General features: G+C 40.1%; 1 protein-coding gene across 2 annotated transcripts in view; it reads left to right on the plus strand.

Moving 5' to 3' along the window:
- The window catches only part of lpar1 (lysophosphatidic acid receptor 1), a 45205-nt gene extending 33068 nt beyond the window's left edge, over nt 1-12137 (plus strand). For both annotated transcript variants that reach the window (XM_030436415.1, XM_030436414.1), the window contains exon 3: nt 5983-12137. In XM_030436415.1, the coding sequence (XP_030292275.1) occupies nt 5983-6311 (329 nt within the window). In that variant the 3' untranslated portion in view covers nt 6312-12137. The remainder of the gene's footprint in view (nt 1-5982) is intronic.
- The last annotated feature ends 1560 nt before the right edge of the window (nt 12138-13697 follow it).

Genomic DNA, 13697 nt, shown 5'->3' on the forward strand with positions numbered 1-13697 from the left:
GTTTTGCATCTGTGTGCATGTGTGTGTGTGTGTGTGTGTTTGTGGGAGTGTGGAGTCTGTTCCTGTAGTCTGGTCCCCATTATTTCCTTATTTTTGTTCCCATAGCCCGCTGTTCTCTGTCCTATGGAAGACCATTTCCGCCAGGGAAAAGAAAAAAAGAGGATGGGACTTCGGAATGATAATAAAAGATACACATATGGGGTAGTCCTAGTTTGACTGGCAAAGTCAGAAGTTTGACTTTTTATGTAAAACAGTCACATAGAATGACTAGATAATAATGATGTTAAAGGGAAACTGTTAATTTATTAGTCGTATTGGGCTTGTAGAACAAAAGTTGAGTCCCTTTATGCTGCATACTGAAAAAAAACTATTTTATATTGTGGGGTGAGGAAGATGAACTGAGGCAGCCTTTGGGGTAAAAAAAATGTTAAGAAATAAAGAAAAAAATAACAAAACAAGATTAACAAATGGAAAACAAGTTTTATCTGATATTGGGGGCATGGCAATAACCAGTATTGACAATAGTGGTTATATTCATAAATGAAATGCTGATATCATTTCATTAAACACATATGATCATATGATAATATGATGTAAATAATCCAACACATTTAAACATTTAAGGTTTTTTTTCCATTCCCACTTTGTTGCAGTAGCTGGCAGTGATTCACCAGCATTCAGGTGAATCACTACTAGCTACTATCATCAAAAGGAAAGAAGAAGTAGAGGAGGACCCAGTAACTAGCTAGCTTGCTGCTATGTTAAGCACTTTATGTTGCATATTCCTCAAGAATTAAAGTGCTCTATATCTAAAGATTGTTATCATTATATGTTATTACTGCCGCCAGAATCATCATGTCGGAGGAGATGGCAGATGAGTGGGAGACACTCTGCCTGGAACCTGAAAAAAGTTAGCTCATCAGTGGGGTTTTTGTTGGGATTCTGCACATTTTCAGTAGATATTGCAATAATACCATTACCATGAATTCCTTTTCACAATAACGTGGTTGTGAAAATCCGATCCGACAGAACTCTCTGGTAGAAAGAGCAGATATTTGACTTCCAGTTTCATAAACATATGTCATATTAATGACTCACCGTGAGCTGTTATCTATTTTTGTAGTTTGATTTATTTTGTTTCGTGGCGAAAATGAGCTTCCATACACGTTGGAATCCAGACTTTATTAGACTGAAAACACAATGTTTTGACATTTCCTGGATTTATTGCTCAATAAATGCTCCCTAATGTCTCTGCGAAGTTTTGGCCGTCGAGCCCCAAAGTTCGACACTCACTCTCCCATAGGTCCCGAATGATTTGTTCTGTGCCGGATTCTGGGTGTTTTGATTAGCTGGAATAAAGAGAAGTGTTGTGGAGCAGCACGCCTTTCAACAAGATCGCATTGTTGTGTGGCTGAGGACGATCCTTCACATGTCACAGTGTGTCACATGTGCCGTCTCCTGCTCCTCTGTGACTCATAACTCTATCAAGATCTGGAAAGTGTCAAATTAGTTTTGCATGCATTTCCAGATTTTCCAAGCCTGCGTCAAAGTCTTGTTTATTTACTTTTCTCCGCTGACTTTCCATTTCCCCGGTCTCCTTTCCCTCCATGTGGCAAGTTGTGACAAGGCGAAAGGATTCACCTCGGTCCCAACAGAAACCCCGTTTGTTTCTTCCATAAACAAAAAACTCTGCTGTTCCCTCCGTGTATCTGATGTGGCAGTAACGCTGGCCTATGTGGCAGCGGTAAGGCGGGCACCATATTTTTTCGGGGAGGGGGGAGAGAAATGTAAAGAGGCAATTTTGAGATAAAGGGTGTAACACAAGCGACTACATACCCCTGGCTTCAGAGAGGAAATGAAAGAATCTGAGGGTGAAACCTCTCAGGTCACAGCTTTACACAAAGACTGTTTTCTTCCTCATTCTGAGGGAAAACCAGGACAAACTTCCTGCAGACATGCACATATTACACTCCATTTAGGACAGAAAAAGCTCAGTTGTAGAGAGGCAGCAGCGCAGAGGAAGAAATTAGAGGAACGTAGAATAGCATTATATGATTAAAACGTTATTTTGTCACAGTGCTGGTCTGACCTATTTTTTCTTATTGTTTCGACTGAATGGTTCTTCTGTCTTTGTTGTTTTTTTGTTGTGCCGTGTCTTGTCCTGTATCTGAATAAGATGTTTCACTCGGAGACAAATACTTGAGATAGTTTCTCTGCTGGGTTGCGAAGCCTTTCAGAAATGTATCAAACTCTGGAGAGTCTGCCTGCATAGCTGGGAAGTGAGGTCAAGCCTTTCACTGCAGCTGCCGCCTGCAAAACACTAACAGATAACAGGCCTGCCTGTCAATATTCCCTCTCTCTCTCTCTCTCTCTCTCTCTCTCTCTCTCTCTCTCTCTGTCTTACTCTCTCTCTCTCTCTCTCTCTCTCTCTCTCTGTCTTACTCTCTCTCTCTCTCTCTCTCTCTCTCTCTCTCTCTCCCTGCTTCCCTAATTTCTCGTCTGGCCTTTTTGTTTTACAGCCTCAAGAGTGTAATGTCCCCCAGTTGTCTCATAGTTGCGACAAATAGCATCTGTTGAGTGAATTCATAGTACTTGAACTTGACATTCGTGAGTAATGAGTCAGTGAACCCCCCCCCCCCTTTTTGCTGTAACACGCTCAAAGTGATGATGCATTGTACTCAGCGAAATGAGGTTGGGAGGTTAGATTCGATGATGGATTAGTGGAGATCGGGTTGCAAAAACGTGGAAGAGGTCAGTGGTTTATGTTTCGGGAGATGTTTCACATTAAGGGGGAGATAATGGAGGACGGTGATTGTCACTGGCTGATTTCCTGAAAGACGGAATCCAATTCCAGCTGAAAAGTTGCCGCTTATACATTTGATTGTAGAAAGTGCATGAAGCCCAGGAGCAAAACAGTCATACATTCTGACGTAAAAATTAGCTTATTTTTATTTCATTTAGATTTTTCGTATTTATCTATATAGTTGTATGTATTTATTATTCAATGTCATAGGGCTTTTCTTTTGAAAGCTTGGCCGTTTTCTTGGTCATCTTAATGTTTGGAATCCTAAAAGTGACAAATTGTTAGTATATGCACACGGCATATGTGATTATTTAAGTAACACAGTACTATATTGTGACATATCACTTTATTCAAACGTGCAATAAAATGTAAAAAATTATTCAAACAATTTAAACTGTTCTGTCAAAAACTGATAAAGTGTATGTTTTCCTCATATAGGAGGTAAAAAAATGAAATCAAATAATTGATCATTGTTCCATTTAGCTTTGTCTTTGTGCTATGATGCTCAGTAATCAACAACACATTTTCCACCTTCAACATGAATGCAATAATCCATTACCATATAAAAATGAGAAGAATGAGAACTGTCGCGATGAGTAGGGTTGTAAAATGGGAGCTACAGTGATTTTTGAACAGACTGCAGGTGATGGAATGATGCTGAAGGATTTAACCAGCCCTCTTCTGCTTTTTGGTGCTAGCAAGTTAATCAATGACATACTGTATTTCCCTCTTTCATCATCTTCCATTTTACTCAGTTGTTTCATAATGTATCTTTTATCATACAAAAACTAGAAAAACTGGAACTTCAGCAAGACTATCTTTTGTGCTGGAAGTAAACAGGAACACTGATTTCTGTGCAGACTGCAATTAATGGAATGATGTTGGGTATTTACCTATTGCACTATTCTCACCCCGGAAGCTCAGCCCTGCCTAACCCGGCCCGGTTGACTTACTGTTTGGTGAGGACTGCAGAGTCTGAATTCTGTGCTGAGATGGCACCATGTAATTGCATCCTCTTACTTCTATTATTTGCACTATATTGTCCTGTACTTGTGCTGTCTTTTGTTGTACTTTGTTGTTATGTGCGGTGTCCTTGAGTGCTTTGAAAGGCGCCTTCAAATAAAATGCATTATTATTATTATTATTTGCAATAATCTTAATGATGGGAGTGGAGGATGGAGGCAGATCGTCCGCTGGTTAATTGATCGCGGATGTATATACGGGAAATATACTCCGGGTTTAATATACCCGGACGCCCGCCCAAGTATAATGTATGTGTGGGAAACAACGTAACTATGTTTTTGTCTTGGTCAAAAGCGTTTTAGTGGTGTCTTTGGGTCTCCATGACTGGTAACCTAATGCACCCACAATATCAAAACACTATAGAACAAAAGTACTTAAATGTGTAAATTAAAAGTTTCAGATGAGGCTATGGCGCAACATGGGTGTTTTGGTTCTGTAGACTGGTGATGGTGTGGTTGCTAAGTGCTGGTGGTGTGGTTGCTAAGTGATGGTGGTGTGGCTCTAAAGTAATTTTGATGTGTTTCCGGACAAACCAAAAGCAATTTAGTCTGACTCCCAGACGGTGTGAATGTGGCCGTGGGATACATTTTCAGAGACAAAAATCTCTGAGACATTTCATTTATTCATTGTTTTGGCTTGTTTTGGCTTCCATGCTTTCTGTGTGGTTCAGAAGAGGGCGAGGAAAGACAGGTAGATGATTACCACCCAGGATGACTTAAAGCGGAGATGGCAGGCTGCCTCAAGTGTGCGACGTGATGAGGAATACAGCTCAAGGTGACTCTGAAAACATGTGTAGCCATGCTGAATCATCAGTTTAAGTCTAAGTGAATCATTTTTTTCTCAAATGTGAGTCAGCAAAATTCAAGTGTGAGTCCAAAGCAAGTCATCCCATTTAAAGTGTAACTCATGAGTCATCAAAACGTAAACAGCGGGGATCCAGGAAGTCCGGGGCTTTTTGTACTGCTGATGCCAAAAGACCATTTAGAGAAGCGTGTACTACAGTCGGGCTCACATCACATTTTTGCGGTGTTACCTGCACATTCAAGTGTTTCATCGGGCTCCAGAAAAGACAGAGGAAAATCAGGAATGAGACTATATAAAAAACACGAGCTTGTTCATTGATTAGTCATTGTAAGTCATGCAAAAAGCATCAGTAAAGTCCTGTTCCAGACCAAATATGACTTTTTGTGTTAGTGCAAATTGCCTTATGTTTTGACCTATGATGGATTATGCACATAAAAAAAAAAAAAAAATCAAATGAGTAGTTCTAGTGTTCTTCCTTTTTAAAGTTTCGCAACAGATGCAAAATAATATCACAAAAGAAACAAAGAAGTTACACGACCAATAACTCGACTGATTCATGTCAATGCGTATGTTTTGTCTTAGCTGGTAGACCTCTGGTTTTACAGTATTGTAGCTGACATCAGCCTGTCTTGAGGCTTGTAACTCGCTCCTCGGTCTGGGCCAACTCGGCTGCGAAGAATGCAGGAAGATGCTGAAGTGACATTGCATGAATGTTATCTCTCTTTTTTGGCACATAACACAATATACAACCTTTCACTAACTATTAAACTACAACCTGAGCTTATCTACACACTTTACGGCTGACTTATAATTGCACGCTATTTTCTGTGACTGCAGCCACGTGCTGGTGCCTCTCTCACTGGGTTTCCAATGTCATTTAAATTTGAAAATTCTATTTGGAAATATTGGATTTTGTATATTATTTTCTTGTTTATAGATTATTTATAAGAAAATAGTTAGACGGGCGCACTGAGAATTTTTGTATTGGACCCCAACAGACTCTAGAATCGCCACTGTGGACGTTACCACATTGTACGATAACACTTTAAAGTAGGGGTCAAAAAGTCTCATTGTTCCTCCTGTTCTTGTCACACCAAGCCACTAACCTCTAAGACCTCATGGGGGTCAACGATCGACAACACAGGAAACAATTAAATGAACTCTTACAGCCTCTTCTCCCATTAAGAGTCATTCACCCCAAAATGTTACTGTTTCCATGCTGCTTTTAATATTTAAATCTGTAATCTATTATAATGTAAGAAAAGCATTCTGTAGTACTGTCTTTTAATATTCCTTAATATTGTGTTCTTCAACCCAAATTTAAGAAACCTCCTCCCTTTGTGTCTCCTCAGGTGCCTTCATCATCTGCTGGACGCCTGGCCTGGTAATCCTCCTCCTCGACGTCTTCTGCGCCAACTGCAACGTCCTCACCTACGAGAAGTTCTTCCTGCTTCTCGCCGAGTTCAACTCGGCCATGAACCCCATCATCTACTCGTACCGCGACAAGGAGATGAGCGCCACCTTCCGGCAGATCCTGTGCTGCCAGCGGCAGGAGAATGTCAACGGGACGACGGCAGAGGGATCGGACCGCTCGGCGTCGTCCATCAACCACACGGTGCTGAGCGGCGGCAGCCACCACCACCACCACCACCACCACCATAACGAACACTCAGTGGTATAAACGGAGATGAATCCGTCTGCTTGAAGGGGTTAATCTTTTGGAGAGACTGACTGAAGGAAGGAAAATGGCAGCATGGGAAGGTCAAGAGGGACCGCGGACAGGATATGAACTAAGGACAGCAATGGAATAAATTTGAGGATGAAGGTTAGAGAGTTTGAGCTGATGGTCTGGATGAAGAAGAGGATGACAGTTATGAAGAAAGATGACAAGACTTTATCGCTGTGTGGAGGAAGAACAGGGGAAGAGTCTCCGACAGGCTGTTAGTATTTTAGTTTAGTTGGTTTTTTTTTTGGTTTTTTTTCTATTTGTTTGAAATGTGTTGTTATGGACAACGCTGACATGAACTATTTAAAAGTAATCTGTGAAATGAAGGTAATGCCAGTATAACCCATCCACTTCCTCCAGTCCTCTCTAAACGTTGTATCCTGTAGTCGTAGGTCTCACAGCATTGCGTCACATGCAGACTGAACCCACGTTCAAGATCGGGGGAAAAAAACAAATCAAACCAACACACGTCATTTTGTGCTTGTGACGTGTAACTGAATATTAATCCAAGTTATCTCTAGCAGCTTTCACTTTAACGTGACCTTTTGGAGACACAAGGCTGATTTTATTGGTGGCGTTTGGACCGATTTCCAGAGTTCTAACTTTTTCAAAATATAGTCTTCAAAGTGAAACAGTTATCAGACATCCCGGTAATGCGCATTAAACACACAACCATATGAATACTGACATGTTTAGTGAAGTCCCCAAAAAATACTTCTCACTCAACACATTGTAATTTAAGTAAGCTGAGCCACTATTCCTGCAGTGAATGCATCGTTCATCATCTAATGACTTTACAACCTAAATACTGCAGGGACTCATTAATCAACTGATCCTCCTCTCCTACTACAAAAAAACCCTTTGTGAACACATCCCAAAGGTTTTTTCCTCTCAGCCAACTTAAATACACAAAGGGTCCATGATATGCAGAAATCCTGACTTGTTTTCCCCTCTAAGGAATTAGAGACAGAGATCTTACCAAAATGGGGAAGAGGAGGATGTTTGCAGCTTTTGGAGCAGGCACTGTTCTGTACCAAAGTGTTATGTGGAGGCAGGGTGAAGGTCATGTCTGGTGAGTGTTAACGGACATGAAATGTGCTGAGTCGTCTGCTTCTCGTGGATTTGTCAAGTGTCTCCTCTGTCCACGAGACCGTCTGAGGAAGAGAGGTGGAAGTGTGAAAATTTTAGCACACACAACATCTGTGAAAATTGAAATTTACTTTAAATTACATTAAATAGAGTAGAGTAGTTAACAAACTTAATTACAGTAGTTCCTTTGAGCTGAGAGGTCAGCAGGGTTTATATTCATCCCCAGCTAGGTTTTAGCAGTTAAAGGGTAACTCCACCAATCTGACACATTAAAGTGTGTTTACAGGTCTTGAGGAGTACTACTGGATATGTAAAAAAAGTAGTATAAAGCCTTTTCTGGCTCCAGAGAAAGCATGTAATCTGATAACCTGCCTCCAGTGATGTCACACAGTGGCCAAGTTACATAGTGGGAAATGTAGTAATGAATGTTAATCAACGATTTTGATTCATAACTGTCCATAATGAGAAACAACAGTGTTGATTGGAGTGCAACGTGAGACTTGACTGATTCTCAAAACCTGGTGCCTACATTACCCACAATGCCACAGCCACGGAGTGACATCACTGGAGGGAAATTTCCAGATTACATACAGTTTTGTCTGAAGTGACAAAAGCATTATACTTTCCCTTTTTTTTACATATCCAGTAGTACTTTAACGTGTAAACTTGGCGGAGTTACCCTTTAGCAAAGTATTTTACCAAAAAAATGATGTAGCAGCTGATTTAAACAAAACTGAGTAAAAATGGTCCTGGTGGGGGCATTCATCTGTCACCAGATTAATAAACACAGAGAGCAGAGCCAAAGAAAAAGCAACAATAACTAGTTTGTACTTGCACCTTTTTGTAATAAAACAAACTACTAACAAGTCTTAAGAGTCTATAGCCACATTAATGGCTCTGTGAGGCACAGCGGTGCTTTTTAGCTAAACGCTAGGGTCAGCATGCTAACATCCCTCACACTTAAATTACTAACAAGATCACGTAAAACAGGTCATATTTACCACCCTAACTTTCTTGGTTTAGCCTGTTAGCATGCTAAAGTTATCGGAGGCTGCCGAGAATGTCATTCCATTTGCAGGTATTTGGTCAAAAACCAAAGTGCTGGACAATTGAAGTCTTGACCTGACAATGATGCTACTTGAAAAGTGAAATGGTCACCAAACTTATTGCCATTTGTCACAAGAGGTACATGAATGTCTGAACCACATGTCGTGGCAGTCCATCAAATAGTTTGCCTACATTTCAGTTCATTAGTTCCAATTCAGCGAGCTAAAAATCTCTGATTTGTGCTTCTTTTCTGCAACTATTTGGGCAAATTGCAACATAATTGTGAGGGACTTATTAAGTTCACTCCTACAGTACCACAGTCTCATAAGTTTGCTTGGCCTTAAACAACACTCCAAGGAAACCAGAAACTGAAAGACATGTAGGGTACATAGGTTTTTTGTGTTTTTTTTGCCGTGACAGTGTTATTGGAAATATGAAGTAAAACAGATGTTCATCCAAAAAATTAACAGATTTTGTAGATGTCACTGAATGAGATTGTTGGGGGTATATTATTTGTTTCTTTTTAATTTTTGCACACACATATGTCTCTGTACCCACTCCCTTGTTACCCCTTTTTTAATGGCAGCATCTCCCGAACACCCACCCTTGGGTCTCCCACTGACTATCTGAGCAAGTTACAATGTATAGTGTTCCTCCATTCATGACCCATGGAGCTTGTTCTTTTTTCTTTTTTTTTGCACTGTTGCATGTGACCACATCTCCAAAGTGGAGGCATTTGCCTTATTAATTCAGGCATTAGACAGCTCAAGTAGCACAATGTCATTAAAATATGTCAGCCATTTCCTGTTGCTGAGGTGGTGAGGCGGCAGCCATCTTTGGGACTAAAAGTTTAGCCTAGTGGCTATACGACCTCCCAGCAACAAAAGGGTGTTTTTTTTCCTTAATGAAGTGACTTCAGGGGAGGTGAGGCAGAGTTGAGCCGATGCAGTGTTGAATGGTGTTATATTATTTCCATAAGTGCACTCCCTCATTGAGGGGCTGAGAGCCAGCTGAAAGTCAAGCCTGGCGATGCTATGATGTGCTTTGTTAAAAATTGCCAGCTGAACTTTTTGTCCTGACCAAAATCTAAACACTTTTTGGCCAAAATACATAGACAGAGCTCCGAACAGCTGACAGGAACGAGAGAATCGCGGCCAAAAACGCAGTCGAATGTTTTCCAGGAAGCGAGATGTTTGTCAGGGATTTAAGCTGCGGTGCTGAAATGAAGTCAGCTGGTATTTTTGCATGTTGGAGATGTTCAAAATGTTGACCTGTTTTGAGACAACACAAGTTTGTCCAAGTTCTTCTCTTGGTTGTGCCTTTACACTGTAAAATGACAAAAAATTAAGAACACTCTAAGGCAACAATCTTGGATATTTTTTACCAAGACAGTTTAACTTAATTTATAAGTTCTGCCTTTTTACCTTTTCCCTACTGGTAGCAGCAGCCACAGCAGTGCCTCTTGTTGTTTCATTGACCGAACTCTTTCAATCTACAGCTCTGGACCCAACCCTCCATATTTGACATTCACTGTAACCATTTTTTATTTTAACAACGTGTTGATTCAGGTTATATAGCAAACCAACTAAACTTCTGTCGTTGTCTGTCTTTGTTTACCAGTGTGTCGCTCTTTGTACACCATTGTAAGTATATGTGTACAGTATGTATGTATATAAAATATACTATTCAAAGTTAATCACCAAAGGGAACGTTCTGTAAATTTAACTGTGTTATACTCTGTCCAAATGTACTGTAGGATTTTGTTTATGGTTTTTATGTCATGTGCTCTTTTGTATTGTGATCCTAATTAATGCATTTCCTGTAGACACTATTACAGTTATTAACTTGTTTGTGACCCAGAACTAGATATCTATGTGTGCAGTGCCTTCCAGTCCATGTCCTCCATGAAGAGCAAGTTAACACCAGGTTGAAAAGCAAGAGTTTTGCCGCCCTCTCGGTTGAAAGTTTCAAGTCTCCCATCTCTGACCGTTGCTCCACACCCAACAGTGATGTCGCAGTGTCCTGGTGTACACTCCTGCATCACTGCAGCAAGTCGAGAAGTTCAGGAAAAACTAAGAGGTCGCCAAAAACAGGATTTTCAGGCAGTTGTGTGTTGCTAACTCCGTCCTTTTGCAATTGCCTTAAAGTAGAAAAAAAGATTTATGTCAGTGTAAGAGTGATATTCCACTTAAAGAAAATTTTTTTCACTTTTTGAATGATAATGATATTCAACACAGGCTCAAAAATATTTAATTTCCACAAACTCAATGTATAATATGATTTTACCAAAGTATGAACCAATTATCAGCGATTCAACCTTTGTTTTGTTCACAGGAAGTTCAAATCATCTGATGTGAGGAAAAGTAATAAAAAAAACAATGAATACTAATATTTTTAAGATCAACACACACTGGCAGCACATGACCCATGTCAAATCCAACATGTTCTCACTTCCAACTCATTAAATATGGCAGCTATGGTCAGAGGCCTTAAGCTTCGAACTATAATGCTCTACTTACTCGACCAGTGTCGGTTTTGTGCAGCGCTCCAACGGTCAAGTGAGCAATTATGTAATGTCCGGTTAGAGTTTCAAAATAAAGCTTGTTTAGGTTTAGGGGAAGATCATGGTTTGGGCTAAAGGTGCAATATGTATGAAAATTAGTTTAAAACGTCCAAAAATTAACCAAAATGATCGACAGAGTGGGGAGAAACCATCCTTTTGACCTTATGTTTAACATGTCTGCGTACTGTTTTGAAGAAATACTGAAGTTAGCATGCTAACCAAATAGCCCCAGCCCTAAAAAATAGCTCAATAGCTCAAGTCATGGAGAACAGCAGAATACAGTTAGCAGGCGCTCTGGTGATACGCTGCCCCTATTTGTTGGGATGAATTCAAGTTGCCCCATTCTTGCGTATTGCACCTTTACTTACAAAGCTCAAGCTAACAAACAAGTCAACTTTGACTTGTGGTTGATCACCTTACTCAAACTCAGTCATCCAACCACCCCAATGCCAACCACTTCAACCCGACTCTAGAGGGGAAATGCTGCTAGAAGGGTACCGACAGCATTATAGTTTGAACTGTTGGTTCACTGACAAAGCTGCCATATTTGATATGGTTGGGAGGGAGAACAATCTGTTTAAAACACAGGCAACCATTGCTTGGTATGTAAGTTCAGACTCCAGCTGACACGACATGTATCAACCCATTATTATGCATGACAGGATACACCACTGTCCTGTTTCCCAGCATTAATGTGCATGAACTTTCTCTAAAAGCTTACATTGTATCACATCACCACTCCAGATGATCCTATTCCTGACTACTGCTTAAGATGTCTGAATGGTGCTTCCAATGTTTGCTATGTTAATGCAGCTGGTGTGTGTTGCACTTTAGAAATGTTCTCTTAATGCCAAAAACCGTTCATCCCGAAGTGGTATCGACATCATTTTTCAAATAATTATTCTTCCAAAGTACAATGTTTATGGAAAATTTTGGACAAGCCTTATATTGTAGAAGGTAATTGTGACAGGGAGATAAATGTGATTTCCGTACCATGTGTGTGTTCCAAAAATCAATGAATGTCCACCCAGAGTTATCGTGTTGATATCCCGGCAACAATAAAAACATGACAAAAGTCTGAATTATGTGTTTTTTTGTGTCTATTTGAAATAAATTAAGCAAAAATAGTGTTTAACATCAACATCTTACCGACAGTAGTGGAGTGTTCTGTGAGAGTCTTACTTTGTCTTTCATGTTTAGCCTCGCTCATGTTGCTCATTTCTGTTATGACAGTGTTTTTGTTTCTATGACATCCAAAAACAGGAACACACAGGGTCACAGACACACTGACTGTTAATATGAGCTTAATGACATGCAGTGCTAGACCTAATAATCTACAGACCTTGAGGCTGTTGACACATATACGTCAGCCTTGACTGTTGTGAACACTGAAGTGTGTCCATAACCTTGTGTTTATACGTAGGACGGAAATGTGTGGTTTGTGTGAGAAAGGTGAGAAAATGCTCAAGTAAATTAGCACCCGACACCTACGTGTTTGCGTTGAAGTGTTGTGTCTATGCTTGGCTCGCCTGGTACAGTTACCAGGGGACATTAGTTTACTTGGAATTTTTGTCAGTCAAAGGGGAATGAAGGCCCGGCCACCTCTTAGAACCCCAGAGGCTGACGGGGGCGTGTCGTCTAGAATCAACAATAGTCTGAATCATTTTTAAAATAAGCGGCATGACACATCATCACATGGAAATTACCTTAACTAGTAAGAACACAACCAGAGCATGGTTAGCACGACCATGCAGTTGATTTTTGCGGTTATTACATTGTTAACATTTCTATTGATGAATGTGCTTTTATTTTCTCAGATCTCTCTGTTACCTGAATGTGGGTGTGTGCGTGTGATTGGCTGCAGGTGTGTTTTGCTGAGTGAATGATGACTGAGGGTGAGTGTAGGTTGTGTGAGGGAGCTGATTGGTTCCAGCCACCAAGCCAGAAGTTTAAGGTCTGGTTCCACTCAGACACTTTATCTAACCCTTGTGTACAGCAATGGACAGATGACCAAAAATACCACGGGGATGTGAGTATTTGATTGTGCTTGTGTGATAAAATATCACTATTAAAGGGGCAATATGTAGTTTTGAAGGGGAAATTCAAAGTCATATATTAATATCTTAATATTTACAATATTAATGTAATGTAATAATACAATCTCAGATAAATCTATCTATTCCATAACTGAATAAACAAGCTGTTCTCGGAGGAAAATAAGGTCCACAGAACACTGTCTGAAGCTAGAAAGGTGGCAGGGTCCGCCACAAATAAACAAAGTAAAACGATACGAAATTGTGTTGTCCTTAAAGGTCAGTTTGTTTATTCAGTTTATTCAAACATGAAAACAAAGAGAGTTTGTCTATTTAATATGTTTAGGCATAAAAAAAAGTCAGTCAATGAAGATCTTTCTCATATGATTCAAAATGCTACCCCAAAACTACATACTTGCTCCTTTAATCCATTGTGCTCTTGAATGGCCCATTCACCACAAATAAACAAAGCAAAACAATGGAAGCAAATACTGAAAAGCATACAACACAATTATGAAACTAAAAGCTTGAAATTAACGACTTTACAGTGCAGAATCAGGACTGCGACATAAATCAGAGGCTACAAGAAATGCTGCACCGTACATGTGT

This window comes from Sparus aurata, chromosome 12 (genome assembly GCF_900880675.1).
Source record: "Sparus aurata chromosome 12, fSpaAur1.1, whole genome shotgun sequence".
Lineage (NCBI taxonomy): Eukaryota > Metazoa > Chordata > Actinopteri > Spariformes > Sparidae > Sparus > Sparus aurata.